At 50.8% G+C, this 26,868-nt stretch overlaps 2 protein-coding genes across 2 annotated transcripts; both read right to left on the reverse strand.

Moving 5' to 3' along the window:
* Positions 1 to 5,756: 5,756 nt before the first annotated feature.
* GSTM3 (glutathione S-transferase mu 3) lies at positions 5,757 to 8,773 on the reverse strand. Its single transcript, XM_058537178.1, has 8 exons — positions 8,712 to 8,773; positions 8,266 to 8,341; positions 7,834 to 7,898; positions 7,062 to 7,143; positions 6,868 to 6,968; positions 6,438 to 6,533; positions 6,238 to 6,348; positions 5,757 to 5,948 (listed from the first exon to the last, which is right to left on the reverse strand). Exons 1-8 carry the CDS (start codon positions 8,760 to 8,762, stop codon positions 5,850 to 5,852), a joined length of 681 nt encoding a protein of 226 aa, XP_058393161.1. The 5' UTR covers positions 8,763 to 8,773; the 3' UTR covers positions 5,757 to 5,849.
* A 2,359-nt stretch (positions 8,774 to 11,132) lies between these two features.
* EPS8L3 (EPS8 like 3) lies at positions 11,133 to 24,728 on the reverse strand. Its single transcript, XM_058537179.1, has 19 exons — positions 24,675 to 24,728; positions 22,612 to 22,665; positions 22,409 to 22,473; positions 20,491 to 20,649; positions 20,056 to 20,205; positions 19,895 to 19,950; positions 19,321 to 19,463; positions 19,118 to 19,233; positions 18,734 to 18,857; positions 18,584 to 18,645; positions 18,253 to 18,327; positions 17,774 to 17,922; positions 14,840 to 14,921; positions 13,737 to 13,771; positions 13,046 to 13,235; positions 12,717 to 12,845; positions 12,342 to 12,415; positions 11,706 to 11,838; positions 11,133 to 11,450 (listed from the first exon to the last, which is right to left on the reverse strand). The coding sequence occupies exons 2-19, from the start codon at positions 22,640 to 22,642 to the stop codon at positions 11,439 to 11,441; spliced, it is 1,785 nt and encodes a 594-aa protein (XP_058393162.1). The 5' UTR covers positions 22,643 to 22,665; positions 24,675 to 24,728; the 3' UTR covers positions 11,133 to 11,438.
* Between the last annotated feature and the right edge of the window lie 2,140 nt (positions 24,729 to 26,868).

The raw sequence follows: 26,868 nt of genomic DNA on the forward strand, positions 1-26,868 counted from the left end.
AGAAGCAAGAAATGACAGCAGATATGACAACAGAAGATGGGAGATAGATATCACGGGTCAACTAGTAGTCCTCTACCTTGGGGAGGTGGGACTTAAAATGTGAGAAACTCCCCTTCATAAGAAGAATGTTTCAAAAATGCAGAGGATAGAGGCCTGACATAAACATATTCTTTTCTATATGTGCATTTCCAAACAACCATTACTACAGCCACCACCATGAAATGCTCCTCCTAACGTAATGCAACCATCCCCTGTACAAACAAAACACCCCCCCCCCCGCTTTTGCCAAAACAAGAATGACTTAAAGTGTCATCAACTAGTGTACCCAGTTCCAAGTCTGGGCTCTCTGGGTAACATTCAGATGGGTATGTTGAAAATGACAGTCTAAAGTGTACTGTCATTGACTCCCAATTCACCCTATGTAAAATGGTAGGGGAATGGGAGGTGGACAAAGGGAATACAAGTGAGCCCTATACTGCAGTTGGACACAGCCTGCACTCAGATTTGCAGAGAAGCTGTTTTGCATTTGTTTACAAGGCTTATAGGATGCCCTCGTTTGGTGAGAGGATTCCCAAGAGATGTTGTCTAATAAGGCTTTCATACTAAACACCGATATCAGCAACCTAAAGTCAATTCCTGGATTGGCTCTTGTCTCCATCATTCTGGTGACCCCACTTTCAGAGTCATCGTCATCCCACTTTCTTAGCCTGCATTTTCCTGACTTGTGTGGCATGATGAGGAAATCTTTACTGATGACAGACACACAGAGACCAGCGTGTTATTACATGGTAACTCAAGACTTGGAATTGGAAGCAAAGAATAAGAGGGGCCCATCCTGATGGATTCCAGAAAACTCTTCCTGTAAATGCTAATTGTCATATTCCTACAAAAACAGATCTGGCTTTTTCCAACAGACTCCTCTTTGTGGGGTAGCCCCAACAATCCCCCATAAGGCATAGCATTGTCCAAAAGGCCCAAAGTATGCATTGTCCATCCGCCCTGCAGTTCCTACTTTCTTCCAGTTCTCTTCCCATCTGAAACATAATTTTGGAAGGAACCAGACAGGGTTTCAGTCAGAGTTCGAAAAAATATCTGTTAAAACAATTGGAAACATTACACCATAGAAGATAAAATAGAGACCTATTCTAATTTTCCTTCAAACTATAACACAACATGAACATTATGCGGTTTGTTCTATTCCCATCCCTCTGCACCATTGAAAATACTCCCTTCTAATAACCTCAGGTTGGCCCTCTTCTCCATGTGGAGCAACACAGCAGTACCTTTTCCTTTGAAATTGAAGTATACACACCTCCATTGAATCTTTTCTTCTGGATTTAATTGCCACAAATGAGTCACCTATAATTATTTCCACTGAAAATCCCCAAAGAACACTAAGAGCACATCTTTGTTCATTTTCAGAAATGTTGCATTCCAATTTGACATATGCAAGGAGAAAGCCAGATCATGAAAGCAGAAGTCAGATTATGAAGGATTTTGTAAACTGGTGGAGTTGTCTTTTTCTGGAGGCCTAGAAAGCCATTAATTGTATTTAACAGAGGGAGTGACCTGAGCAAATTTGCACATTAGAAAAATCACTCACTCAATGTCAATTCCTTCCCTCTCCCCTACCAACTATCTGACCTCCCTAAATTCCTTTTTATTGGTGTGGCTCATTGCTCCCCCCTAGTCCTGCAGTTGAAGGATAAGGAATGTGCAATTTCTGTTGGAAGTCCTGGTGTTCTCATAAGCCCTTAAGCTAGCTTTAAAGGGGGATCCATGTTCATACACATCAGTGTTCTCTACTCCATTCTTTCCATCAATGAAATAACTCTACAACGAATTTTTCTTGAATCACATCAGCCATATGCTTCTGAATCAGAAATGCCTTAATTAGCTTGCTCAACCTTCAACAATGAATACAAATGAGTTTCCCTAAAACTTTTTAGGGAACTGCTCCATCAAATTTAATGCACCTATCACGTGTTTTTTTGAAAAGCTCTTATTGCTGCTACTTGCACAAACCCATCACTGGTATACTAATTTCTCAACATTTGTGTGGCCTCGTGCCTCTGGGATGATAGGGCAACCACTTCCCTTCCTTGCTTGAAGGCAGCCATTGTGACAGCATTCTCTTCTTGGCCTATGTTAGAATTAGAGTTAGGGGCGGGTTGGAGCCTGGAGGAATCACATCTCCTGTGGAATGGATCTGATCCTCTCAGTGGCCTTCCTTGCTTTCCTGGCCAGTAAGGTCATTGGTTTTGGATAACTAAGTGGATTTTCACTAACAAACATAGTAACTAGGAAAAGTTGGAACATGTGTTTTGCTTGTAATCTATCTATCTGGATATAATGTGCAATATAGACCTATGCTTTTTTTTTTTCTTTCTTTCTTTTTTTTTGTGAGGAAGATTAGCCCTGAGCTAACATCCGATGCCAATCCTCCTCTTTTTGCTGAGGAAGATTGGCCCTGGGCTCACATCTGTACCCATCTTCCTCTACTTTATATGGGATGCCACCACAGCATGGCTTGACAAGCGGTGCATCGGTGCGCACCTGGGATCTGAACCAACGAACCCTGGGCCGCTGAAGTGAAGCCCGCACACTTAACTGCTACGCCAGCAGGCTGGCCCCCCAGACCTATGCTTTTTAAACCTCTCCCTTCTAATTGCCATGTTGTTCTCTTCTGTCATCTGTCTTTCCCAGGATTCTTTTCTCAGAGGACTGCAGGGCCAATTTCCTGTTTCCTTGCCTTCTTACCTGTGGTGAACAGACTCTAAGAAGGCCCCCCATAATCCCACCTTCTGGTTCTCACACCCTTGTGAAATCCTGTCCCCTTGAGTGTGGGCAGGTCCTATGATTTACTTCTAATGGAATACAGCAAAGGTGATGGGATATCGTTTCCATGGTTACATTACATAGGACTGTAGTGTCCCTCTTTCGAAGAGACTCTCCCCCTTACTGGGTTTGATGAAGCAAGGAGCCGAGGGTGGCCTCCGGCTGACAGCCAGCAAGAACCAGAAGCCCTCTGGCCCAGAGATCATAAGGAACTGAATTTTATCAACAATTACATGAACTTGGAAGCAGATCTTTTTCCAGTTGAGCCTTGAGATGAGATCATAGCCCTGGCTGACACGCTGACCACAGCTTTCGGATGAAACCTTGAAGCACAGGACCCTGTAAAGCTGTATTCAGACTCCTAACCAACAGAAAATGTGAGGTAATGTGTATTGTTTTAAGCTGCTAAATTGGTGGTAATATTATTACACAGCAATAAATAATATATTCTCTTTCTGAGTTCTGGTCATAGCCTCTATCTAGTTATGGGAGCATCCTCAACTTCTCCGGCCTCCCTGAGAGCCACAAGGCCTTCCCTTAGGGCATACTTCACTCACTCACACTATGGAAATTCATGTCAATAGTTATGAGGTTGCAGAGAAACTCTCAGCTTTACACCTCTTCTGGCCAAAGTCTCCCCATACCGAAGATACTGGCCTGAATACCTAACCACTGCTACCAGGGGTGGCAAAAGGTGGCCATTGAACTGTCTGCTTAGTATCATGTCTCCCTACTAACCCCTCCTGAGGCAGCCCTCCTAACATCACCGGGTCTCCTGGCCATTCAGGCCCTCTGTCCCTCTCTTCCTAGAGAGATCCTTGGCTCCTGGGCCACAGCAGACAGCAGTCTGGCCCTCAGATCACTGTCTTAGGCTGGAAACTACTCAAAGACTTTGCTCTGGTACCAATTCAATCGCCACAGGAGTCAGTTTCCCTTAAGTCTGCTTTCTTTATTTAAAACTAGCTTCTGCTACACAGTAATACATGAATACATGCTCCTTGGTAAAAAAGAAGAGTCCTTAGCCTATCTGTAATATCTCTTTTAACCTCCATCCTGGAGCCTGGGCCTTTTTCCGGTTTGTCTGAAGTAAGCCTTGGTATCATTTGTTGTGTCCTTCCAGAACTTTTTCTATGCATTCACATACATAAATGTATCTGCAGAAAATGCTTATCTCATGGTTTCCCTTTTTATAACATAAGAGGTATCATACTGTACATACTAATCTGCAACCTAATTTTAAAAACTCAGCAATGTGTCTTGGGGATCATTCCATGTTCATTCATACAGTTCAATCTCAAACTGTCTCATGGTATTCCTAGTATTGCTGGGCATTTACACGATTTCCACTTATTTGTTATTCCTGATAGCAGCTCAACACAAGCTTGACTTAAGGGAAGCCATATTGTAGAAACCATATTGTAACTTTGAATGACCTCTGACTTACCCAGCTGCATATGCACCCTCCAGATCTACCTGCTTTGTAGATTTCATGTCCCCTGCTTGTGTATACACCTCCCTGCTACAATAAGAGACTTTGTTCTTTTCAGTTCCTTAGGAATGTGATGGTGTCTGGACAGAGATTCTATCCTGATAGCCATCATCAATGTCAACTGAAAGATCTGGTGTGGTCACTCCCAGTCTGTAACGCTAGAGGGTCAACATTCCTAACCCCCTCCTCTATAACCCGCTAGCCTATATAACAGCCTCAAGATTCTGTGCCCCCCTTAAGATGGTTCTTTAGGACACTAGTCCCCCCATCTTCTGATTTGCTAGCCTATCGCTTAATAAAATGCCTTTTCTCTGCCACCATCTTGCCTCTTGATGATTGGCTCTTTCCTGCAGCAAGCAGATCGTGCCCTTTGTGTGGTAACATTACCAAAAATGCCACAGTCTCACTATACGCCTTAGACATATGGGTGAGTTATTTAACAGAATGTAATTATTGGGTCACAGGATATGATCTTTCAGAAGAGATTGACAAATTGTCCTCCAAAGTAGCTACACCAATTTACAAGTTCAGCTGTAGGAAATGCACCCCACCTTCCCAAGCCTGGCCAACACTTTATAAACTTAATTTTTGTTCATCTGATAGATGTAATAATGGTCTCTCATGGTGTAATTTGCAGTTCCTTGGATTATAAACATCTTAACACTTGTTTCGGCCATCAATATTTCTACTTCTGTAAATTATTCATGGATTTTTGTCCGTTTTTCAAAACTGAGTTGTCTTACTTATAGTTCTTTATGTAGATATTATACTAGGCCTTTGTTTTTATCTCGTCATTTTTCTTATTTGTGCCTTATCACAGAAAACTTTTAGAATTTGATACTGTTCAATTTGCAAATCTTTTTTTGTAGCTTTTTCTTTTCATGTCTTATTTAGAGAAACTTTTCCTACCCTACGATCACAAACATTCTTACATTTTCATTAATACTTCTACAGCTTGGTATTTAACATTGGGCCTTAAATTCCAGATGAATTAATTTTAGTGAATGGTGTGAGGCAGGGTTCTATTATTTTTAATTGGTAAGTAACTGTCCCAATCCTATTTGTTGGTTAGCCCCCAGTTTGAAATACCATTTTTATCACACTAAAGTCCATATACAAGGCTCTGTTTCTGAACTCCAGTTCTGTTAAGTCCCCAGTACCACACAGTTTTACTCGATATCTTCACCAGGTCTTTACAGGGGCTCCAGTCCCATTTAACACATCTGTTCTCTACAACTGTGCAATTGCACCTGTATTTCTGGTACTCTCTTGCAAAGCTTTGGCAAGAACCTCTAGCCACTGAACACAGTTGGGGGTGGGGGACGTCAATGTAGCAGTGATTGAATTCACACATCTTGATAATTCTCTACATATCCTTACTCTCTCTCCTCTGTCCTCTACTCCCAAGAGAAATCCAGCTAGACACCAGTAGCCTAAGTGCTATTTATTGAAGAGAAAAGAGCAAGTACAGGCCCCTTAGGGACAGAAGGGAACAAAACGAACAGAGCAAGTCGCCTCATGCTCAGCATATTCTCTTGTTGCCCCATTGGGCCATCTTGTTGTTGATGGGCATCTTGAAGAAGCGGTCAGACTGCATGTAGGCAGCTATCTTCTCCAAAGCCTGAAGGGAAAGCATACCAAACCTTATAAAGACTCTTAACTCAGTCCAACAGACTCACTCCAAAACAGTGACATTCACATGCTGCCTCCTCCCTCCACCACCGATTTTGTAGACAGTGCCTTTATGGTTTAGAAGCCAGGCCCTTCCCAAGACTTAAAGGTTTAGAGGTTCCAACCAGTGATCCCTTTAGGCAAAACCTGGTGTTGGGCAAGAATCTATCACAACGGGGTCCCTTGGGGCCCAGGGGAGTCTGAGTGTTGTTGTAAGGGAAAGGTGCAGGTAGCATCACCTCAAAACGGCACATGAAAGCCTTCAGATTTGGAAATTCATCCAGGCACTTGGGCTCAAACATACGGTTCTGATCTAAGACATCATAGGTGAGGAAATCCACAAAGGTGAGCTAGAAGGACAATAAGATGGTCAGGTCTGGGGATTTCATTGACGCCTGCAGAGATAGAAAGGTATCCTCTTCCTTTCCTTTCTTCCTACCTTTTCCCCTGCAAACCATGAGAATTTCCCCAGGAACAAGGAGAATTGTTTCAGTTGTCCAGGTAGCTGTTCCAAGTACTGAGGCTTCAGTTTTTCCTGGGAGAGAGGGAAAAAGAGAGAGTGAGAATAGCTGTCATCATTCATAGCTAATCAGGGCATGGGCCAATGATAAACACTTAGTGGCCCCTTCTCCAGGTGCCTTCTCACTGCCTTCAGGTAGGGGCAGCAGGATGGAAAGGAGAGGTTTGGAAAGGAAGAAGAGCCAACACCAGAGTTATATGACAACCAAACCCCTGGAAAAGAAGAGTTCTGTTTCCTCTTCTGACAGACTGGGTTGGTGGGAAGGTAGCAGCAGCAGAATGGAGTAGAATTAACCCTTGGGTTCCTAAATGCTCCTTTTCATTGATGCCTGCCTGCTAAGGAAACTCACAAGGTCAGGGCTGTAGCAGACTTGTACCAGTTGCATGCGGAAATCCATTATTTGGTTCTCCATGATGTCCACTCGGATCTTTTCTTCTTCAGTCTCACCACCTGTAGGCCAAATGACAAGAAACCACCCCTGGCATTATCCAGTCCCAGATGAGCAACCAGCCTGGTCTCCCTCACCAGCCCTACCCCACTCACACATATTGTGCTTGCGAGCGATGTAGCGCAAGATGGCATTGCTCTGGGTGATCTTGTTCTTACCATCCATAAGGTAGGGCAGCTGGAAGGAAAATGGCAGGTCAAATGAACAACCTCTCTTTCGCCTCCCTGCCTCTCTCTCCTGAGGAAAATGAGACTTACAAGGAAGTGAACAGTAGAGAGAAGATGCAGTGTTAGGAGAAAGAAGAAAATAAGTAGAAGGTAATAATTAGGTCCCCACCTGATTCTAGACAGGGGTTCTTAATCTGTGTATGTGTGCGTGCCATGGATCCTTTCTCAGAAAAAACGTTTTAAATGCATAAAGCAAATTACATCTATTTACGCAATTTATAAAACATTAAAAAAACAAAACTCTAATAGAGTAGTATGTGCCTATTAATGCATTTAATAACAAGCAGATGTAATAACTATCATAAGTTCAAAGTATGATGAATGTACATAATAATTTATAATATCTGCAACACATGTAATATGAAAATACCCGATTTCTAACAGTGACAAAGTCACAGACATGGCTAATAACTAATGTCACTTATTGCCTATATTCACAATAGAGGAAATTGTTAACTTTCAGTTAGTGGTTAGTGGAAATAAAAATGTAATTTTTTTCCCCCAACCAAGTTCAAGGACTCCTGAATTCTATCTGTTCCATCCAAGAGCCCCTATTCTAGATCCCTCTAGACCCCAGAGGAAAGAAGCAAGGATAGACTTGAAGACCTTCCCTTCTGCCCCCTCTTCTAAAGCCACCTACGTTAGGAAAGTCCAGGTCTAACTTGAATTTCACATCCAGCCACTGGCTTCTATCATAGTCAGGAGCTGTAAGAGAGAGAATGAAGTGGAACCCAACCTCCTTAATATCCCACCTGAAGAGAATGGAAAGATCTAAAGAAATAACCTAGTTCCAATACCTCACATTCCCGGGCCCCGGGCTTAACCATTTACTCTCCGGGGCCTATTCGGTTATGCGTTAATACAGGGTTGGGCTACCGCACGGGGGGAATCTCCAGCTCCAGATAAAGGATGTCTCTCTCCCCACACAGGACACAGCAGAGAGCCCCCAGGTGACTGGGGCAGAAGTCCCACCCAACTTTGGCGTGATGCCACTCTCAGAGCACAAGAAAGGACAGCTCGAGAGCCAGCTTAGCTTAGCGCGCTGGCGCACTGGGACGAATGGCGGCATTACCTTCCCCGCACGTGTACCGTTTCTCCTCATAGGATGTATCCGTGTACTCCAGGAGCATGCGGATGGCGTGCGCCAGCTGGGGGAGAAAGGCCCCGGTCAGCGCCTGCGCAGCTCCAACCGGCCCCCAAACCCCGCCCGCCAACGTCCGCCGGCCGGGGGCTGCAGAGACCCTGCATCCTGCCGGAGAGGTCGTTAAGTGGCCCCGAGACCGGCCCCGGCGGCTTGCTGTCCTCAACCCTTTCCGCGGGGCCCGGAGATCCCAGAGGCGGCGCAGGGGTCGCCTCCGCGGCCGGGGAGCTCAGCTCGGGCTGCAGCGCCGCGTCGAAGCGAAGGAGGCGTGGCTGCCGGGTAGAGCCCCTTCTCTAGGAGACCGCTGACCCAGAGCCCCCGGCCGCTCCGCGTCCGTCCCCCTGACCGAGCGGCGCAGCCGTTGAGGCGGCACTCACCCCACGAATATCCCAGTAACCCAAAACCATAGCCGACTTTGACGACGACATGATCACCCTGCTCACACCTTCGAAAACTGAAAGCGGACCGCGAACGGGCGGGGCTTTATAGCCGACGTAGGTGGGCGTGGCCAACGTGAGCGCCCTGACTCCGCCCCCACCCTCCAGGTTGCCTCCCTTCGCGTGCATACTGGCTCACGCGCAGGCAAGACTTCTTGCAGTCTCTGAAGTTCGGCGCTTAACGACGCCCGGCGAGGCTGGGCAAGATCTTGGCCTGTGTGCTGGGGGACGTGGCGATGGGGTTCTGTGTTTCTCGTGGGTGGGAGCTGCCTTCTGTTGGTTGACAGTGCCAGTAAGGGCGGAAAGAGGGCTAACAGCCCTGACAGTGAGGGTCCTGATTACCCCAGGAGAGTGAGGTTCGCGCTATAAATAGTTATCGAGCGGGGTTGGGGTCGGGCGGAGGTGGGCAAACACCGAGAGTGGCACCCAGACTCCGACCACCAGGGAATCGCCATCTTTGCCCTGCGCGTTGAGGGTGGGGAGTCCAGAACCACTCCGAATGTTTCTGGCCCAGGACCTCCACAGCATGGCTCCTGAGGACTTTGAGCCCCTACCAACCCTTGCCTGGGTGTAGGAAATCACATCTCCCTGAATTGACATCTGTTGCCTATCCTCCTCTATTTGCTGAGGAAGATTGGCCCTGGGCTAACATCTATGCCCATCTTCCTCTATTTTATGTGTGGGATGCCTGCCACAACATGGCTTGATAAGCCGTGTGTAGGTCTGTGCCCGGGATCCAAACCTGCGAACCTGGGCTGCAGAAGTGGAGGGAGAACTTAACCGCTTGGCGCTGGCCCCAAGGTTGGGACTTTTTAAAAGGACATTTCACGAAGAAGAACAAAGGAAAAAAAGTGCAAATGCATAGGGAGAGAGGAACTTATATTGCCTGGATTTCTTCTCCCAAGATAACAGAAGGCCAGTCTCAAGTTAACTTGAGGTATACAGCTAACATTTATTGAACACCTGTGATGTGCTAGGCAATAGTCTAGGTATTTCATATATGTTAGCTAATTTATTCCAACTTTAGCTTCACAATAACTTTATGAAGTAGGTTTTATGCCCAATTTATAGAAGAAGTTACACAAGGCCTGGAGAGGTTGGATGAGTTGCCTTTCTAAGCTCAAGTTCCCATGGGTGGCCTGGGATCCAAACCTAGGTCTGTCTAATGGCACAACTTGTGCTGGTTCCACTGCAGTTGGCTATCCAGACACCCCCCACCTCAGCTCAGTCTTTACTGGGAAATCTGGGGAGCACTGGGCTAAAACACTGGAGAGTTTCCCTGCTTCTAGGACTCCTTCAGCTCTGTGAAGCTCCTGAGGGCAGTGGGTTAATATCTCCTTTCCCCATCCCAAGAAATCAACTTTTCTGGTTAACTTTTGCCCTTGACAGTTAGACCCTGAGGGTCTCACCTTTCTTCTCTTTTGTGAGGGAAAATTTTTGCTTTCCTGTTCAGTGTTACCAGCTAAGAGAGTTGATTTTCTGAGGCCAAGAACTTGAGGGAGTGATACAGGCAGTCTAAACATAGAGTAATCCGAGGCCCAGACAATGTTAGGGTCATGGACAAATTCAGCTAAGAGAGATTTAAGGGAACATCTTAAGAACCCTCATGGGGCCCTTGATGCATAGGTATATCAAGCCTTATCTGTAGACTAAATCAATAAAAGTACAACCTCTGTTATATGGGAAGGGGAGTCCATGACAGTTATGAGATTAAACAGGGCTGTGTATACTAAATATTGGAAGCCACAGACAGTCCAAACTCAAAATAGGACCCAAAGAATGAAATGACTTACCAGAGTTCACACAGCCAATTGGTGGACTTCTGACTTCCTGTCCAATGTTCCCTATGCTCTGCCAGACAAAGCTGGGGAGGGACCTCAAGGTTGGCTCACCCAACAGGAGGGGATAAAAGTTGTGTTAAAAGAGGAAGTTGCCAATTAGAGCCTGGAGCACCTGACATGCTTGTTTGTGCTTCTCTGGATCATCAGCCAGTGTGGCCCATCGAAACCTACCCCTGTCAGCCCCGGTACTTTTTGCCCCTGTGAAGTGTTGTGCCCTCAGCTGTGTTGGGTACCTTGGAAAATACTGGGGGAAATGTGCACACAAGGATAAACACGGTAAGCATAGCCGTATTTTGGAGTTTGTTTAGAAAGAAAGTAAGGAGAACTTGGAACATAATTCTCAAATTCTGACTCTCAGCTCCAGGTTGTAATAGGAATTCCCACTCACATTCAAACAGTCTGGCCCAGTGATGGATGTAGGGCTGCTGCTGTCTCATGCCCAGTGTCCCAGCTCTTCCTGCCCTCCTAGCTTGTTCCCCATCAGGCCCAGAAGAAGCTGCAAGGGAGGCACATGACAAGCTTGAAGATGCCTTTATTCTGGAGGAGAAGGACTAAACAGCCTTGACAAATCTGTGCATAAGTGCTCCAGGCTTAGAAAAGAGATACAATAAATAAGTGGTAACTCAGGAGGGCTCTCAACACAGCAAGAAGGGCACCATTTTTCTCAGCCTCTGGGCTTGCTCATCCTCTTTGCTGTGTGAGCTGGTGTGTGGAGTTTGCTGCAAACTGGGGACCTGAAAGAGGAATTCTTGGGACTCTGAAGAGTATCGGATCTGCCATCTTGTTTGTGAGAGGGCCTTGGTCTTGGAGGTGTCTGGGTTGGTGCCTAAGGGCCCATCTGAGGAAACAAAAGGATTGAGATGAGGCTGGTGCCAGGTGAAGGACCCCCAGAGCTCATGCCAACGATCAGCTTGGAGCCTCAAGGCATGCTAGAGCACATGAAGTCAAGCCCCTGGGAGAATACCGTGTGCCAGTACCTGCGGCACTCAGTTCCACCCCAGGGCTGGGCCTGCTGGCTTGTCCACCTGACTCACTCTCACCCGGGGAGCATCCCACGTTTCCAGTGAAGGTCAGGACCCCAGAGTGTCCTCACCCCCAGCATCCTTCTGACTGCCTCCAGCCGTGCCAGGACCCGTGGGGCCTCCTGTGGACACAGCATCTGTAGCTCCCCAGGTCTCATGTGAAGCAGCTGGCTCCCTGTCAGGGGCCCAAGGGTCTTCACTGTGCTGGGAACAGAAATAGCAGAAGATGTCAGTGTTGGGGCAGAAGGACTTGGACCTGAGTATTTGGGTAGAGGAGGGGCTGTTTCGGCTTGGAGGCTGGGGTTCTGGGAGAATTCACAGAACAGGGTATCTGGAGGTGAAGGAGTAAGATATGCATATTGGCTTAAACCAATTTCAGAACTCCTGTGTTTGAAGGGAGAAGTGCCTGCAAGAGAATCTTGTGGTGGGGAGGGGTGGCTGGCAGCCGAGTTTCTTCCTGAGTTCCCTCTGCTCCTGCTGCCTTCCCCATGGCAGGACTTCTCATTTAGTGCTGTAACCGAGGCAGGGGCACGCCTTCTCTTCTGCTCTCTGACTCAGCAGAGGCAGCACTGCGACAGGGCAGCACCTGTGGGTGTCTGGGACAGTGTAGGTCAGGTGGTATGTTCTGGGTCTCTGGGTTTCCTTAGTTATTATCTGAGCCCTTTACAAAGTTTCTCCCAACCCACCCCATGGGCCTAGGCACTCACAAGGTAGAGAAGTTCTCTGCCTGCAGCCAGGCCGTGACCTCCTCAGGCCTGGAGCTAAGTCGAAGCATTGGAGCCTAGAATCAGGGGAATTGGGGTCAGAGGCCATCTTATCTCAGAGCCACCCACGGCCCCCATCACCTGGATCCCTTCTCTGGGCTCCCATCAGATCACTTATCTCACCCCGTGGTTTGCTTGTCTGGCGGGGACAAGGCTTGTTCTTTGCTCTGGCCCCATGATAAACTGGCACACAGTAAGCATGCAATAATACTGATGTAATTGAGCCAGGACTACGTCCTCTACTTGTCAATGACTCCTCCCTGCCCCCACCTCTGACTCAGGCCTTATAGCTTCCGGGTAGTCTAGGCTGGGTAGTACCCGATGGGGCAACTGGCTCTGGCTCCCAGGGTCCCCCGACTGCAGGGGCTCCAGGATGTTGCTGGGAATGTAGCCGCTCTGTCCTGTCTCATTCTTCACCAGCCACCACCGCTTGCTCTGGTCCAGGACCTGCCGAAAGTCACTACCTCAGTCACCAGAGCCTCTGTCCAGCCAGCCTTCCCCCCACCCCACAGAGCTTTCTCCCTCCTGGCCCTTCCCCCTCTCTAGGCCACCCACCCCAGCAGCCCCATGCCTGGACCACCCACCCCAGGCTGCCTGTAGCTCCCACCAACTGCCACCTCCTTTTCTAGCTCAAACCCGTGCCTCACCTCCAGCGCCTCTCCCTGGACCACAGTCAGTTCCTGTGGGTTCCTAGCTTCAAACTCATATAGAACTTGCATTTTCAGAGTTGGCTTGACAGGTCCGGGGCTGGAGGGCCTGAAGTTGGGGTCCCCAGGATGAGGGCCATGGTTGTATGTCTCCTCTTGAGCAAAGTGTGAGGTGCTCCCTAACCTAGGGCTTCCACCCAGAGACAGAGTCAGGATGGCTGGAGAATGGGGCTTCAGAGATTGAGCCCCTATCCCAGCCCCAGAGCCCCAGATATATCCCTCCTGGAGTCTGGTGGTGACTTTTGGGTTTCCACAGAGTTTAATGGCAGGTCAGTGTTAGGTGGGGGCTTGGAGTGGGGGTTTCTGCAGGCAGGAGGGGTCTGAAATGTTGCTGATTTCTTAAGACTCTTCCAGCAGTGGAATTTTCCATATCGGAGCTCTCCTCTGAGCACTTTATACCTGAACTCTGGGGAATCAGAGGTGTGTGGGGGTAGTATTGTGAAAAGGGATTGGAGCCTGGAAGGGTAAAAAACTGCTTTTTCACCCAAGGTAAGGAAGGGATGTGCTTGTACGTGTACGTGTCTGGCTAAAAAGAGCCCAGAGGGTCCCTGAGATGTAGAATCCACAGATCCCTAGGATCAACCCCGTCCCTCCCTCCCCAGAGTCATATATTTGTAAGCCCAGAGCATACCGGAGGGAAGGAGAGTCCTGGTATCCTGAGGGTGCCTGTAGGGGCGGAACAGAGTAAGCAAGAGCAGGAAGTCAGTCAGCATGGCTCTAGGGAGCTGGGGTATCAGACCATAGACCCACTCGCACACAGCTGCCTCACGTCCCTCCGTTGCCTGCCCACCTGTCTTGACATGAGTACAGCCATGTTTGGCCGCTCCATTGACCTACAGCCACCAGCACAAAAAGAAATATAAAAGCTGCTTTCTGTGTGGTGGGAACTGGCCTTTTCCCGGGAACTGGCCTTTCTCTCACGGAGGAAGTTGCAAGTTGTAACATTTCAAGGCTCTTGGAGCGTCGTAGCACGGGATGGACTGGCCATCTGTGCCGGGCTGGGACGATAACCAAAGAGAACAATGCACGTACACAACTACTGGGCCGGGATGTTAACCAGGGGGCTCAGTGCACGTACGCCGCTGATAACCATTTTGTGCATGGGAACACTAAATGCTTGCTCTGCAAACTCTGTAATTGCTTACTCTGAAAATTACTGATGGTATAAAAACTGCTGGAAACTGAGCCCTGGTGAGAGTTCCACCTGTGGAAGGGACACCTTGCCCAGGACGTGTGATCCTTGCCCAGCCGCGTTGATTGACAGGGCTCTCCCGGCAGTGGGGCGTGGATGTTGTAAGTAATTGATTTGATATGAAGTAATTGATTTGATATGAAGTAATTGATTTGATGTGTTCTCTTTTCGGTCAACCTGGTGTTTCTCTTTCTGGTTGATTTGTGTCATTTCTCTTCAGCCAATGTGGGTGTTTTCCCTTTCCAGTCGGGCTGATGTTTTTTCCCTCTTAATATTTGACCTATTTGGATCTGTTTGCAGACTATCGCCTTTACTATCCTCTATATAATAAAATATACCTTCAGTCCATTTGTTTGGAGTGGAAAGTGTCTTTTACGTCTCCGATCGAATCCTCGAACCTCTCATAACACCACCACACAGATATAGGTACCAACATGAACCCACCCACCACTCGGTTGTCATGTGATCATGGTTTTGACTGAGAGCCAGAAACTAGCCAGAGACCAGGGTTTGAGTTGGACTCTGTGCTAAGCTCCCCTTACCTGGTTGGAGGGTGTTGGAGGCTGCCAACCGTCATAGAATGTGGGTTGGTAGGGTGGGGGCTCATTGCCTGTCCAGTCGGCCCTGGAGAGAGAACAAAGCTGAGTCCACTCTGTGCCGGGCTGTGGGATGTGGAGAGGGAGGAGATGAAGGGCCTAGCCTCAGGGATCTTCTAGGTAGTAGAGGCCATGGCCCATGTGCACAGATGAAAAGCCCCAGAACACCCACAAAGGATCAAACTGTTAAGCATGAAGGAATCCCACCGTGCAGGTCTGTGGGCCAGCCTCACCTCTGCCCATGATGTGCGGTCTGTCAACTCCATAAGAACACACTGGGCACTTTATCACACTGATTAGGGGTTTGAATTAAAGTGGTAGAACCACGGAGCGTAAGGGCCAGAAGACCACCTTGGGGTCTCATGCAGTCTTTTTCTAACCTGTTTTTAGTTTCCCAGCAGCAGATCTGTTTCTTTCTAGCTGACTATTGTCAGCTCGTGATCACAGGAGAGCTGCTCTGGATGACTCTGGGCTGGGGGGGCTGGTACTCGCCTGCCCCTCACCCGCTGCACAGGACCCAAGAAGGCTTGCTCTGCTTGGAATACCCTCCGACTGCCTGCCCCGGGAATTCCCACTCGCCTCCTTGAGGAAGTTCCCTCCCTGCCTCACCAGAGCAGAGGTGACTCTTCCCCCTTCCATGCTGCTGAACTTGGGACACCCTCGATTATTGCTCCTCTCACATTGCATTGCACGTGATTCGCTCATGTCTGTGTTTCTTACTATATCGAACTCCTCGAGAGCTGTATCCTGAGTACAGTGGATGGTACATGGGACACAGCTAATAAGTATTTATTCAATGGGAACAAATAAATTATCCTCTCTTCTGGATCTTTTTAGTTGACTTCTTTTCTTTGCCCTAAAAACATGCTCAAGTCTTCCCTCGGCTCTGTTACTACTCTTTCTAAGCTGTCATTCTGTTACCTTCTCTTTACCAAGTTTTTTGAGAATGTGTCTATATGCCCTGCCTACATTTTCTTATTTATTTATTTTTTATTGAGGTCACATTGGTTTATAACATTATATAAATTTCAGGTGTACATCATTATATTTCGACTTCTGTATAGACTGCATCATATTCACCACCAAAAGTCTAGTTTCCATCCGTCACCGTACACATGTGCCCCTTTACTCCTTTCACCCTCCCCCCAGCCGCTTCCTCTCTGGTAATCACCAATCTGTTCTCCTTCTCTGTGTGTTTATTTGTCTTCCACATACAGTATTTGTCTTTCTCGGTGAGACTTATTTCACTTAGCATAATACCCTCTAGGTCCGCCCATGTTGTCACAAATGGCCTAGCCTTCATTTTTTTACCTCTGGGTATTTCATTTTTCCTTTCAACCCAATTTTTACCTCTGCCGTTACTCTATTGAAACTGTTTCTTCTAAAGTCCTGATAATCTCCTGATTGCCAGATACAATGGCCTTGTATGGTTTATATCCTTCTGGATTACCACAGCATTTAATGTTATCTATAACTTTGGGTCAATTTGCCTAAAATCAAGTCACCTAAATATAATTTGCCTGAAATTCAACTCTTTTGAGGGTTTTAACATCTCTTTAGTCTCTTTTCTGTATTTCTGTCTTTCAATTCTTTCACTCACCGATTTGGTTATTTTAAGAAATTAGAAAACATCATAGGGCACATCTGACTTAATTTTCTATTTGAAATAATAAAGAGAGACAGAAAGTGGAAGGGAGATTACCAGGGGCTGGGGAGAGTTTTGTTTAATTAATTACTGAATGAGTGTAGAGTTTCTGTTTGGAATGATCAAAAAGTTCTGGAAATGGATAGTGGCGACGGTTGTACAATATTGTTAATGTACTTAATGCCATTGAATTATACACTTAAAAATGGTTAAAATGGTCAATTTTATCTTATGTATAATCTACAAAGAAATAGATTATCTTGAATTATAATTCATGTCTTGAGATGGATTGGACAAAAAATCCCTTAGTGGAGCTAGACTGAAAACAATTGCTCATTAGGTAAAAGACTCACTAGAACAGCTGGCTTATTTCCCGGTTGATTTCTCTGTCCTTCTAAAACCCTCTTCTCTCTTGGTTGTCATGCCTCTGCTTTTTTGTTTCTCCTTTTAACCTTCTGGAATTTCTCTCCTTAACTCTTTCTCCTTTCTCCTCCTACATGCAGAAGTTTCCCAAGGCCCTTCTCGGGTGGAAAAGAGCAGACTGTGCTGTTCAAATGAGTTCTGGGCTCCCCACTGGAGCCCTTACCTCTAGGTGGCTCCAGCTACCACTTCTGTACTGACTGCTCTAGAATCCACGTGGCCAGATCGGACCTCTCACCTGAGGGCCCGGCCACGCTGTGTCTGTGGAATGTTCCACTGACACCTCAGCTCAGTGTATCCAGACTGGTTTCATCCTCCATCCCCACGGCTCTCATTGGTTTGGCCTTATTGTCCAACTGCCCAGCTCACGGTTACACCACTGCGGAATATCTCTTTCCCTCTCAGCTCCTTGGCCGGTTGTTTGCCAAGTCTTACTAATGTTACATTTGCAGCCTCTCTTACGTCAGTAGTTCTTAAAATTCCCGGCTGGATTGAGACAAAGTTTTCACTTTGTCCTTGATAAAAATGAGAATATATTTTAGTAGAAGGTTGCCAACTCACCTTTCTTGGGAAGAATTGTCCTTTTTGCTGAGATAATGCCTTTCCTTTGGTGGTGGGTGATGGTAAGTGGTGGTTTTTTAAAGAAATTGTTTGTACTTAGTCTAGTAAAAAGTTGGAGAACTCCGTGTAGAGTCCCCCAATTTGTTTTGAGACATTTCTTGTTCGTGACAACGTAGGGCCTGGCCACCTCCAATGTCCTGCCCTATGCCCCCATGACCCTTCCCCGATTCAGTTCACGCCTTGTCTTCACTCACCGGCTGGTAGTCCAGGCCACACCCAGCCCCTTCCAGAGGTTACTCTCAGATGAGCTCAGACAGGACTGCAGCAGGTCGATGGCTTTGGGGGTGAGGAGGGGTGAGGTCACTTGGGCTGCTAGGCCAGGCTCAGGGCACTGGGTCAGGATCTGGGGGAGAGATGGACGGTGTCAGGAATCCTAGTCTCCCACAGGGCCAAATGCCAGCGAGAAAGGGCCTGGAGTCCCTGGCTTTCCACTTTTGCAATGCCACGTTGCTGCAGGCCTGCTGCTCCTTCCCATCTCCCTTGGATCCCTGGTGTCCTTGGCTCCAACCCCAGCCCATCTAGTCTTCTGACCAATGCTGTGCACAGTGGGGTGGTGCCTTGGGGTCAAGGAGGAGGGTGTGTTGGGGTGAGCAAGTGGCAGACCCCACAGTCTCCCTCTGCTCCCTGCCTTCCACCCTGTCCCTCTTCACCACCCCGTCCTCCCCCAACTCACAAAGTCCAGAGTTTGGAAGAGGATGTGTATGAACTCAGGGGCACTTGTCTCCTGCAGCCTGATAGCCAGCTTCCCCTGGGGACACAGGATGATGCGTTTCACCACCCATCATCCCACCCCACCTTCACCAGGACCCCAGGGCTCCAGAATTGTTCTGGGGCTTGGTTGAGAGCCTGGCACTCTCCAGAAGTCATAAGGGGATGGGTAAAGTTTCCAGGGGGAGAAGCTAGAGAAGGAAGTCTTGGGACATCTATGAGACCAGAGAGGAGGGGGTTTCTGGAGGGGAAAGGGAGAGAGGAGAGAGCTGGGGAACTTGTGGGGAGTCACATACCAGGAGGTTGAAGCTGTACTTGATCTTCTGGAAGCAATCAATGTACTGTTCCTGTGTTATCCCTATGGGAGAAGGGGAGCAGGTGGTGGGTCACAGATCACCCAAGACCCTCTCCCCGCCGACTCCTCTCCCCTGGCCCTCAGCACTCACCCCCCTGATCCTTTTTCTTTTTCTTCCCCAGTCTCTTCTTCTTCTTATGACTGGTCTTTGCCTGGGCCTCCTTCAGCTTTTCTACGAACAGCTCGATGTCCCTTAGGATGTGGCTCAGCACCTCCTGGACCCCAAACAACCTGTGGCCTTGAGTGGGCAGTTAGGCCCACCCTGGAACTCCCAACCCTGCCCCTGCCCCCTGCCCACCATGAGCCGAGCCTCAGGCCCAGCCCAGGGTCTGACCAAGCCTCCTTGTCCCTCCTCAGCCCAGGGCCTGCCTTGGCCAGTCTGGGACCTGGCCTCCTAGGGGGAGGGGGAGGGTTGGCATCCTCCCTTCGGCCAGGTCCAGAAAGCCTCAGCAAGCCCACGACAATCTGGAGTTACCTCATCCCTCTCTGGGTCCTCGGGGGATGGGGGCCGCATTGGAGGAGGCAGAGCGAAGGTGCTTGGTTCTCGGGCACTGGAGTGACGTGTCAGGGGCCTTTGGGGTGGTGGTATGTCTGCGATATAAGGGGACCATGGCCCAAACCTCTTTGATCTTTGATCTAAACCTTCTCCTCTCACTTGCCCCCACACCCCAAACTTACTGTTCTCTGGGGTCATCCAGTGGGGCTGTTCTGGAGGTGGCCCCCGCTCCAGAGAGGGTACCTGCTCCTTACGGAGTGACCTTTCCAGAGGAGGCCCCCTCCATCTGTCCTGGCCTGGGCGAAGGGCTCCAAATCGGGGTCTGCTGAACACATGGTGGGGACATAGCTTTGACAGTGTTCTTGGGACAGAGGCTCTGTCCACAGTTCTGCCCCAGGACACAGGGGCACCACCATATCCCTCCAGGAGCCCCTGCTCCCTAGTCTCTGCCTCCTCCCCGCCACCCTCCTGCTCCCTAGTCTCCGTCTGGCCCTTCCCTGTCTCCACCCTGTCTCATCTGTCTGCCCTATGGGCTTGCTCAGTTCCGTATCAGTCTCCAGGGACAGTCTCCAGTGTTCCCTGGGCCTAGCCCCAGCCCCTTCCCCATGCCCATCTGCACCCTGGTCCCTCCCCAGTTCCAGACCCGGGTTGGTTGGGCCACAGACACCAGGGCTCCCCCAGATGTGGGGCCCGGTTTGGGCCACTCAGGCCCAAGCTCTGAGGTCCTGCAGCTGGGCTGGGGCAGAGGCTGCCTACCTTTGCTCTTGCTCCTCCTCCAGCGCCTTCTGCAGGCTGGTCTTCAGCTGCTCTGCCTGGAGGAAGCAGCAATTAGACAGGCTGTGTGTGTGTATGTGTGGAGGGGTGATAGCTCTTGGACACCACACCTACTCTCCTTAGCGCCACCGCTAGCCACTTACCCCCACTTCTTGGCACTGGAAAAGCAGAGTGCTGGTGCCTGGCAGGCCTGACTCCTGCACGGTGATGGACAGGACAGAGTTGTAGGAGCAGGTGTTGAGCGCCACATCTATGGCCTGGATGCCGTCCAGGCGGTAAGAGTCCAGTTCCTCCTGGGCCAGGCAGAGAGGTCGACTGTGAGGGTCACTGGGAGTCAGGGTGGTTCCTAGGAGCTCCTGACCTGAGTTGGCTCAGCCTTCCTAGTGGCCTGGGATGGAGTGTCATCTCCCCTGATCCCTAGCTTGTTCCTGGTCTCTTCCTAAGCCTAGGTGTGTATCATATAAGGGAGGGGTGGCTGTTGCTTGGGGCATGGAGGGGTGGAGTTCAAGAGCCAGTGCCTTCTTTTCCACAGTCTAGGTTAGCTATGACCCATTGCAGGGTATAGTGGGAGGGCTGACCTTGGTCTCGATGTCCAGGAGCTGGAGCCAGCCATCTCCGACCTGCAGGAGCAAGTCCTGGCTCCATACCCGGCCCTGAGCATCCATCTCCTGCAGTTTCTGCAGAGCATCCTTGGGCTCCCGGACTCTCTTAGTCCCCAGCTTACACGTCATCAGGTGCTGAGAGGAGAAGAGGAGACCAGGACTAGGAGAAGGTTTGGAGAGAGGGATCACAGGCGGTGGTGGGTGGGGATGGGTGGTGGGGGAAAGTCAGCAGAGGAGAAAGAATTGTCCTTGGCCTCCATGTTTGGGAGGTCCCAGGCAATCCCCTTGAAGCAGCCTTCAAGGGCCAATGTGAGGGCCAGAAGCAGTTGGTTGGGCTCAATAGGGCCTGTAAGTCAGGATCTGATGGGCTGCATGAGAGGGTTTAGGACTTTGAAGGAAGGATAGTCATGGCTTTTAACAGTTCAGGCCAGGTGAGGGGCCTGGATGGTGGTAGATGTGGGCTCCAACCACCCAACAAATAAAGTCTGAACTCCTCTGGGTGGGATGTAGGACCCTCAAATTCTGTCCCTGGCTTCCTTTGCCTTGGGAACCCACCATCCCAGCATGGTCCTTCTCACTGACCTAGCACTCCTGTCTCCATGCCTTTGCTCATGCTCTTCCCCATACCCAGAATGCCTTTCCCACCCCTGCTAGTCCATCACCTCCCAGGCTCTCAGGAAGAAGATCAAGCCCCGCCTTCTCCCTGACTCTCATCCAGCAAGGTCCACAGTGATCTCGGTTTCCACTCTGGCCCTTGCCCACTGCCAGTCTGATCATTTTGGCAGGTTTTTGCTGTAATTCTCCCTCCCACAAGAGACCCCTCCCTTCTCCCATCCAAATGTACCTTCACAAGTCAGAGCCCTGCCCCTGCCTCCCCTCCAGGCCCTTGCTAGGGGAATGCTGTCTGCCCCCTGCCCCTTGATCCCATCCCCCTGCTATCTGCATAGCTCTGAGCTTCTCTCTAAGTGTTCACACTGCCTGCATGTTCAGGGAACCTTGACATCATGAGCAAACTCCCCGGCATCCTGGACATGCCTCCTCTTGCTCTTGCCTGCTGGGCCTAAGTGAAACCAGTTCCCAGCCCCACTCCTGCCATGAAGCCCAGTGCCCCTGGTCTCAATCCACCTGGCTGAGGGAACTCTACCTCTGCTGCCCTGTGAAGCCTCCAGACCATCGCCCCAGTGTCCCCCCGTGCTTCTTCTCCAGGTGGGCCCTAAATCTGCTGCTGCCTGGGGACAGGTTCTACCCAGATGCTTCAGCCTGACCAGGTGAATGCTCCCCCCAGCCCCACTCTTCTAGTCTGTGCTTTCACTGTGGTGTGGACAGCCCTTCAGGCAACTAGATCTTGCAGTGCCAGTGTCGTCCTCCTAGGCAGGGCCAGAGACTTACTCCAGCCTCCAAGCAGCTCACGCCGGTCCTGGGAGCTCATGCCCAGCCACCTCCCATCTCCAACAGTGGCCCTTTCAAGTCCTCACAGGGACAGCTGACCTCACACATTCCTTCCTCCAGCCACGCCAGATCCTGGGCAAAAAGCAGTTCCCTGGGGACCAGTGTGGCAGGGGGTGGGTCAGGAGACAGGCAGGGGTGGGGTGGGGTGGGGTGGTTGCAGGTGCTTCCTGACTTTCCCTCCGCTACATGTTCCTGCCTGGGGACAGGACATCCACCCGCTCTACCTCCAACCTATCCTCCCCTGCCGATGCCCAGCGGCCCGGTCCTCCTCCCCTGCACTTAGCAGATGCTCAGTCTTGTTGGGCCCGAGCCCCTGGATCTGGCTGGGTTGGGCCATTGGCTTCTATGACAGGGAGTTGTCTGAGACATCTGTTTTTTGGCAGGGTGGTGGGCGCGTGGGAAAACTTGGGCTGAATCAGGAAACTGGGGCCCCAGGTTTACACACCTCCACCCTGTGCTGCAGGGGCATGGGCACTGAGGCGAGGTTCTGGGAGTACTCCTTCCGGTGCACTGCAGGGAGACAAAGCAAGGGGGTGAGACCTACACCACTACAGCAGGTGGTCAGCGTGGGGAGGGAGAGACAGAGGGCAGGGGGTTCAGGGAGCTCAGCAGGAGGGAAGGGGAGATGGGGCTGGAGAGAGAGCTTACGGTAAATGGCTCTGCTGCTGGGCCGGGACATGTTGATGCCGCTGAGATGACTTCCTAGAACCGAAGAGACAGCTGTCAGGGCCGGGGAGAGGAACACAGGGCGGAGCAGGCAGGAGAGCTGCTACTGCAGCTCTTCCTTGACCCGGGCCTGAGGCTTGCACGAGGCTCTGACCTAGGGTCCCCGGGACCCGACCCAAAGCCACAATTCCAGGGGCCTTTCTGGAGCCATCTTCAACTCTGCCTTCCACTTGGCTGGGCCTGGGAGGCCCCAAGGCAAGCTCCCAGCCTCCCGTTACTTGGTCAACAAAGCGCATTTGGATGGGCCCAGGAAAGCTGCACGGACGGGCACCTGGGACCAGATCCCTTCCTGGGCCCGAGTATGAAAGATGCTGGATGGATGGGCTGCACCCAGCTCCTGGAGGGATGGCATTAGGTTCAGCAGCCTTCCCTGCCAAGGCAAGTCTCTTGTCCAAACCTGCTTCCATTCTGCAAATTGGGAGGAGGCTGATGTTGGCTCTTAAATTGGGGACCCGCTCAGGAGAGATGTGTGTGTGCGTGCGCACGCACGTGTGTATGCACGGTTATGATGGGGCTTTGTGGGATTTGCCAGTAATCTGCCCTTCCCTGAATGTCTTACCATGTCTCCTGTCTCTTTGTCTTTCCAGACTCTGAACCCTCTGCCCAGAGCCCTTCCTCATCCAACCCTTAAATGCCAGCTCAAGGATCATCTCCTCAGTGAAGCCCTCCTTGACCACCACACCCCACCCTGCCCAGAGTGCCCTCCTAAGGCCATGCTGAACCTTGTACACTCCTCCCTAACAAAGGCCACCCGGGTTAGTGCTTTGAGCCTGGTGCCAAGCCCCTCACAAACATTATCTCATTTAATTTTCACTACCATCACTCATACTTCCTTGGCTCTATGTGCTGAGCACTGTTCTACGGACTTCACCTTCTCATTTAACCCTGAAAACAACCTCACCAGGTGGGTACTGTTATTATCCCATTTACCAGATGAGGGCAGTGAGGCTCAAAGAGGGTAAGAGGCCTGAAGTCACAAGTGAGTAGTTAATAGAGAATGAACCCAGCTCTGTCTGGCTGCAAACTCCATGCTTTAATTGTTTATAAATGTGCCTCTCTGTCACTGAGCTGTGACCCCCTGAGGACTGTCTCCCCAGTGCCTTCCTGGCACCAAGGGCTCTAGCATCCATATGTGTTGAAATGGGATGGAGGTAAATGTGGTGCGTGTGTGCATGCAGGGCAGGGGCAGGAGTCAGTTGAGCACGTGGGTCAAGGGTATGTGTTATTTGAATGAGGTGTGTGTGCATCATGAATAGGGTGTCAGTTTTGTGGGCGTCCATGCGTCTACATGGTGCACCTGAATTGTACAGAAACCCTGGAATATCCTGGGCAAAGTGTAAGAGAGCAGCCCACACCCGTTTATAGGACTGTTATGAAAATAACAGAGGATCTGATAAGATAACTCAGTGATGGGGAAGTCAGTTGCTAGTAAACATTTAAGGGATTGTGGAGGAGGTGGCTGGGGCTCTATTTGCCTTGTTTGGGGTACCCCTTTCCTCTCCAAGGATAAGAGTGCTAGAAACCTGCTCCCGGTCTCCCCAGCTCCCCCCAGGCTGCAACACTTCCTTCTTTTAGACAAGGAAGAGAGAGTGAGCAGCCCTGCTCCCAATGCTCCCTAGGCCAGGATGGTCCCTGTGGGTCCCTGTGGGTAAGTCGAGGTGGGGAGGCGGCTGGCTTTGGCCTGCCTTGCCCATGGCGGGGAGCAGTTTCCCCCATTTATCCCCTGAATTTAGGGGCTTGGAGCAGGGAAGGGGTGTGTACATCCTGGACGCCAGGAGAAGCAGCCCGGATGCTTCTGGAGCCCTGGCTCCCCTGTCCTGCTTCCCAGCCAGTGGCTCAGTCCCAGGCCTTCTTGGTGCTTCTCCTGGCTGCATCTGGGAATGGGCTGGAGACCCCGGCCTGGGAAGCCGCTGAGTTGCCCCCGCAGCCCTGGGATCCCCTGTGGCTGGGCTGGGCCCTAATCTTCCCGAGGGCCAGGCCCTTACCTGGGTTCCAGTGAGGCCGGCTGGCTGGCCCCCCCGAGGGGGCAGATGTTTGAGCTGATGGTCTGGTGCTGGTGGTGGGAGGCCAGTAGCTTCTCTGCTAGTGGCCACAGGCAGAGGTGCTGTGATCAGGCCAGCTCTGGGTGAGCAGGCAGACCTTATGGTGATGACGCCACGAGACAGCCACACCTGTGCTCTTTGGACCCTGGTGAGTGGGGAGGCCTCTTAGGCCACCACTTGCCCAACACTGAAGCCTGGACCCATGGCAGTGCCTGTGTTGACAGGTGTCCCAAGCTTAGCCAGAGACCCCTGCTTCCCATCTTCCTCCTCTGCTTGCCTCTGGCATTAGGGTGTGGCCCCCTCTTCCCTCTGCCTTTGGGTACCTCCTCTGGGGCTCCAGGTCAGCATCAGGCTCTAGGGATGGGACCAGGGGGAGAGGGCACCCACGGCCTGGGAGAGTCTGGCTGCTGTGGTCAGGGGCCAGGTGGCTGGAGGTGGACCCCAGGCTTGAGGGAAGCTGTGGGCTGGCATGTGTGCGTGTGTGTGTGCATGTGTGCTGCACTTGTGGGTGCATGATCGTTTGTGCCCTGCTGGTGCCTGTGAGCAGGACATGGATCTGTGGGAGCAGATGGGGATGGGACTGGGAGCCCCCGGGGCGTTACGTTGAGGGCTGAGATTTCTTTTTGGCAGGGCCTGCCTCTTTCTGTCCCTTCTTCTGTCCCCTTCCACCCAGCAGGGAGCCCTCTCCCCTCATTCTTGCTTTTCCTCTCTCCTCCACCCTGCCCCATGCCCCCAGATCTCTGGATGATGCTTGTCTGGCTTCCACAAAGAAGGGAAACTGAGGCCTGTCTCTTTCCCTATTCATGAACCTACCCAGTCCCTGCGCTTCATTTTATTTAAAAAACTTCCTTGGCACCAGGGTGGGCTGGGCTGCCTGCCCTCTGGGAGCTCACAGTCTAACAAGGGAGGCAGATCATAAACAGAACCCAAGGCAGCAGGGCGGAGGGGAGAGGAGTGGAGAGAAATGCCAGTGTGGTGGTGGTTCTCATGGGGTAGGGGTTGGGGTGGGTGTTAGGATCTGTGATGGAGAGTCCTGTGGTCTGGAGCGGAGCCTACGTACTGCAGCCCCATCTTTGGCTTCCCTGGCGCCATCCCAGGAGATCTTGGGATCTTGCTCTCCTGACCCCATGCCAACCAACACTGCCCTGGATGGCCCAGAGTCTAGAGATGGGATCCTGGCCAGGGGTCTTCCCCCCTGTGAGAGTCCATCGGGCAGTCAGCTTTTGGCGCCCAGGGGTCAGGTGCCTGCTGGGAAGGCCTCTAGCCATGGCCTTATGGGAGCCTGCCCTCCTGACCTGGCTATTCTGTTCCCTGGGTCTCAGTCTGTTGGTCCTTCAGCTTCTTTCGGGACAGGATGGCCTGACCCTTGGTTGCCTCCTCCAGTCCCAGCCCCAACTTCATCAAGGCTGTAGCCACATTCCACCCCCAGCCCTGGCCTAGGTGCCTAGCTGACACCATGTTCCTGCCCAGCTCAGGCCAGGCCCCGGCCTTCCCACAGGCCTCTTTTCACGTCAGTGTGAGCATAGCAGGCACTATCATGGGGATTTGAGTTTAGGGGCTGAGGAAGGGGTGCAACCCACCCCAGAGATCCCTGTGAAATCTTCGGTCAGAAAAACAAGGAGCACCACCCAGCATCCTCAGCATCTTGTACTCTGCAGTGCCCTGTAGGGGTGCCCCTGGGTGTGGTGGGAGTCTTCTCAGACAGGAACCCTCTGCAGCCTGGGTGGGGCTGGGCCTGGGGCTTCTTCAGTGCAGGGCATTGTGGACGTCTGCTAGAGTGGAGCCACTCCAGGGAAGGGGGACATTAGGAGGGATGGGGAGCCCAGGACACCCCCTCCACACCCTGGAGACTTGGGGGCCATAACTGATGCTTCTGCATAAAGAAAGCTCCAGGTGCCAAAGCAATTCTTTGGCAAAGTAGGCGTGGCTGGGGCACCAGGAGTTGGGACTCAGATGGGAGGGGAAGGAAGTAGAGACTCAGAGGGCATCTCCTTGAATTGTGAGGCTTTTAAGGCTGTGGGACCTCATTCATTCATTCACTCACTCATTCATTTCCTCCACAGCTATATTCCGAGGGCTTCCTGTCTGCCAGGCACTGTGCTAGATGCTAGGAGAGACCTTGGAACTCAGCCTGAGT

The sequence above is a fragment of the Diceros bicornis genome, chromosome 4 (assembly GCF_020826845.1).
Source record: "Diceros bicornis minor isolate mBicDic1 chromosome 4, mDicBic1.mat.cur, whole genome shotgun sequence".
Classification (NCBI taxonomy): domain Eukaryota; kingdom Metazoa; phylum Chordata; class Mammalia; order Perissodactyla; family Rhinocerotidae; genus Diceros; species Diceros bicornis.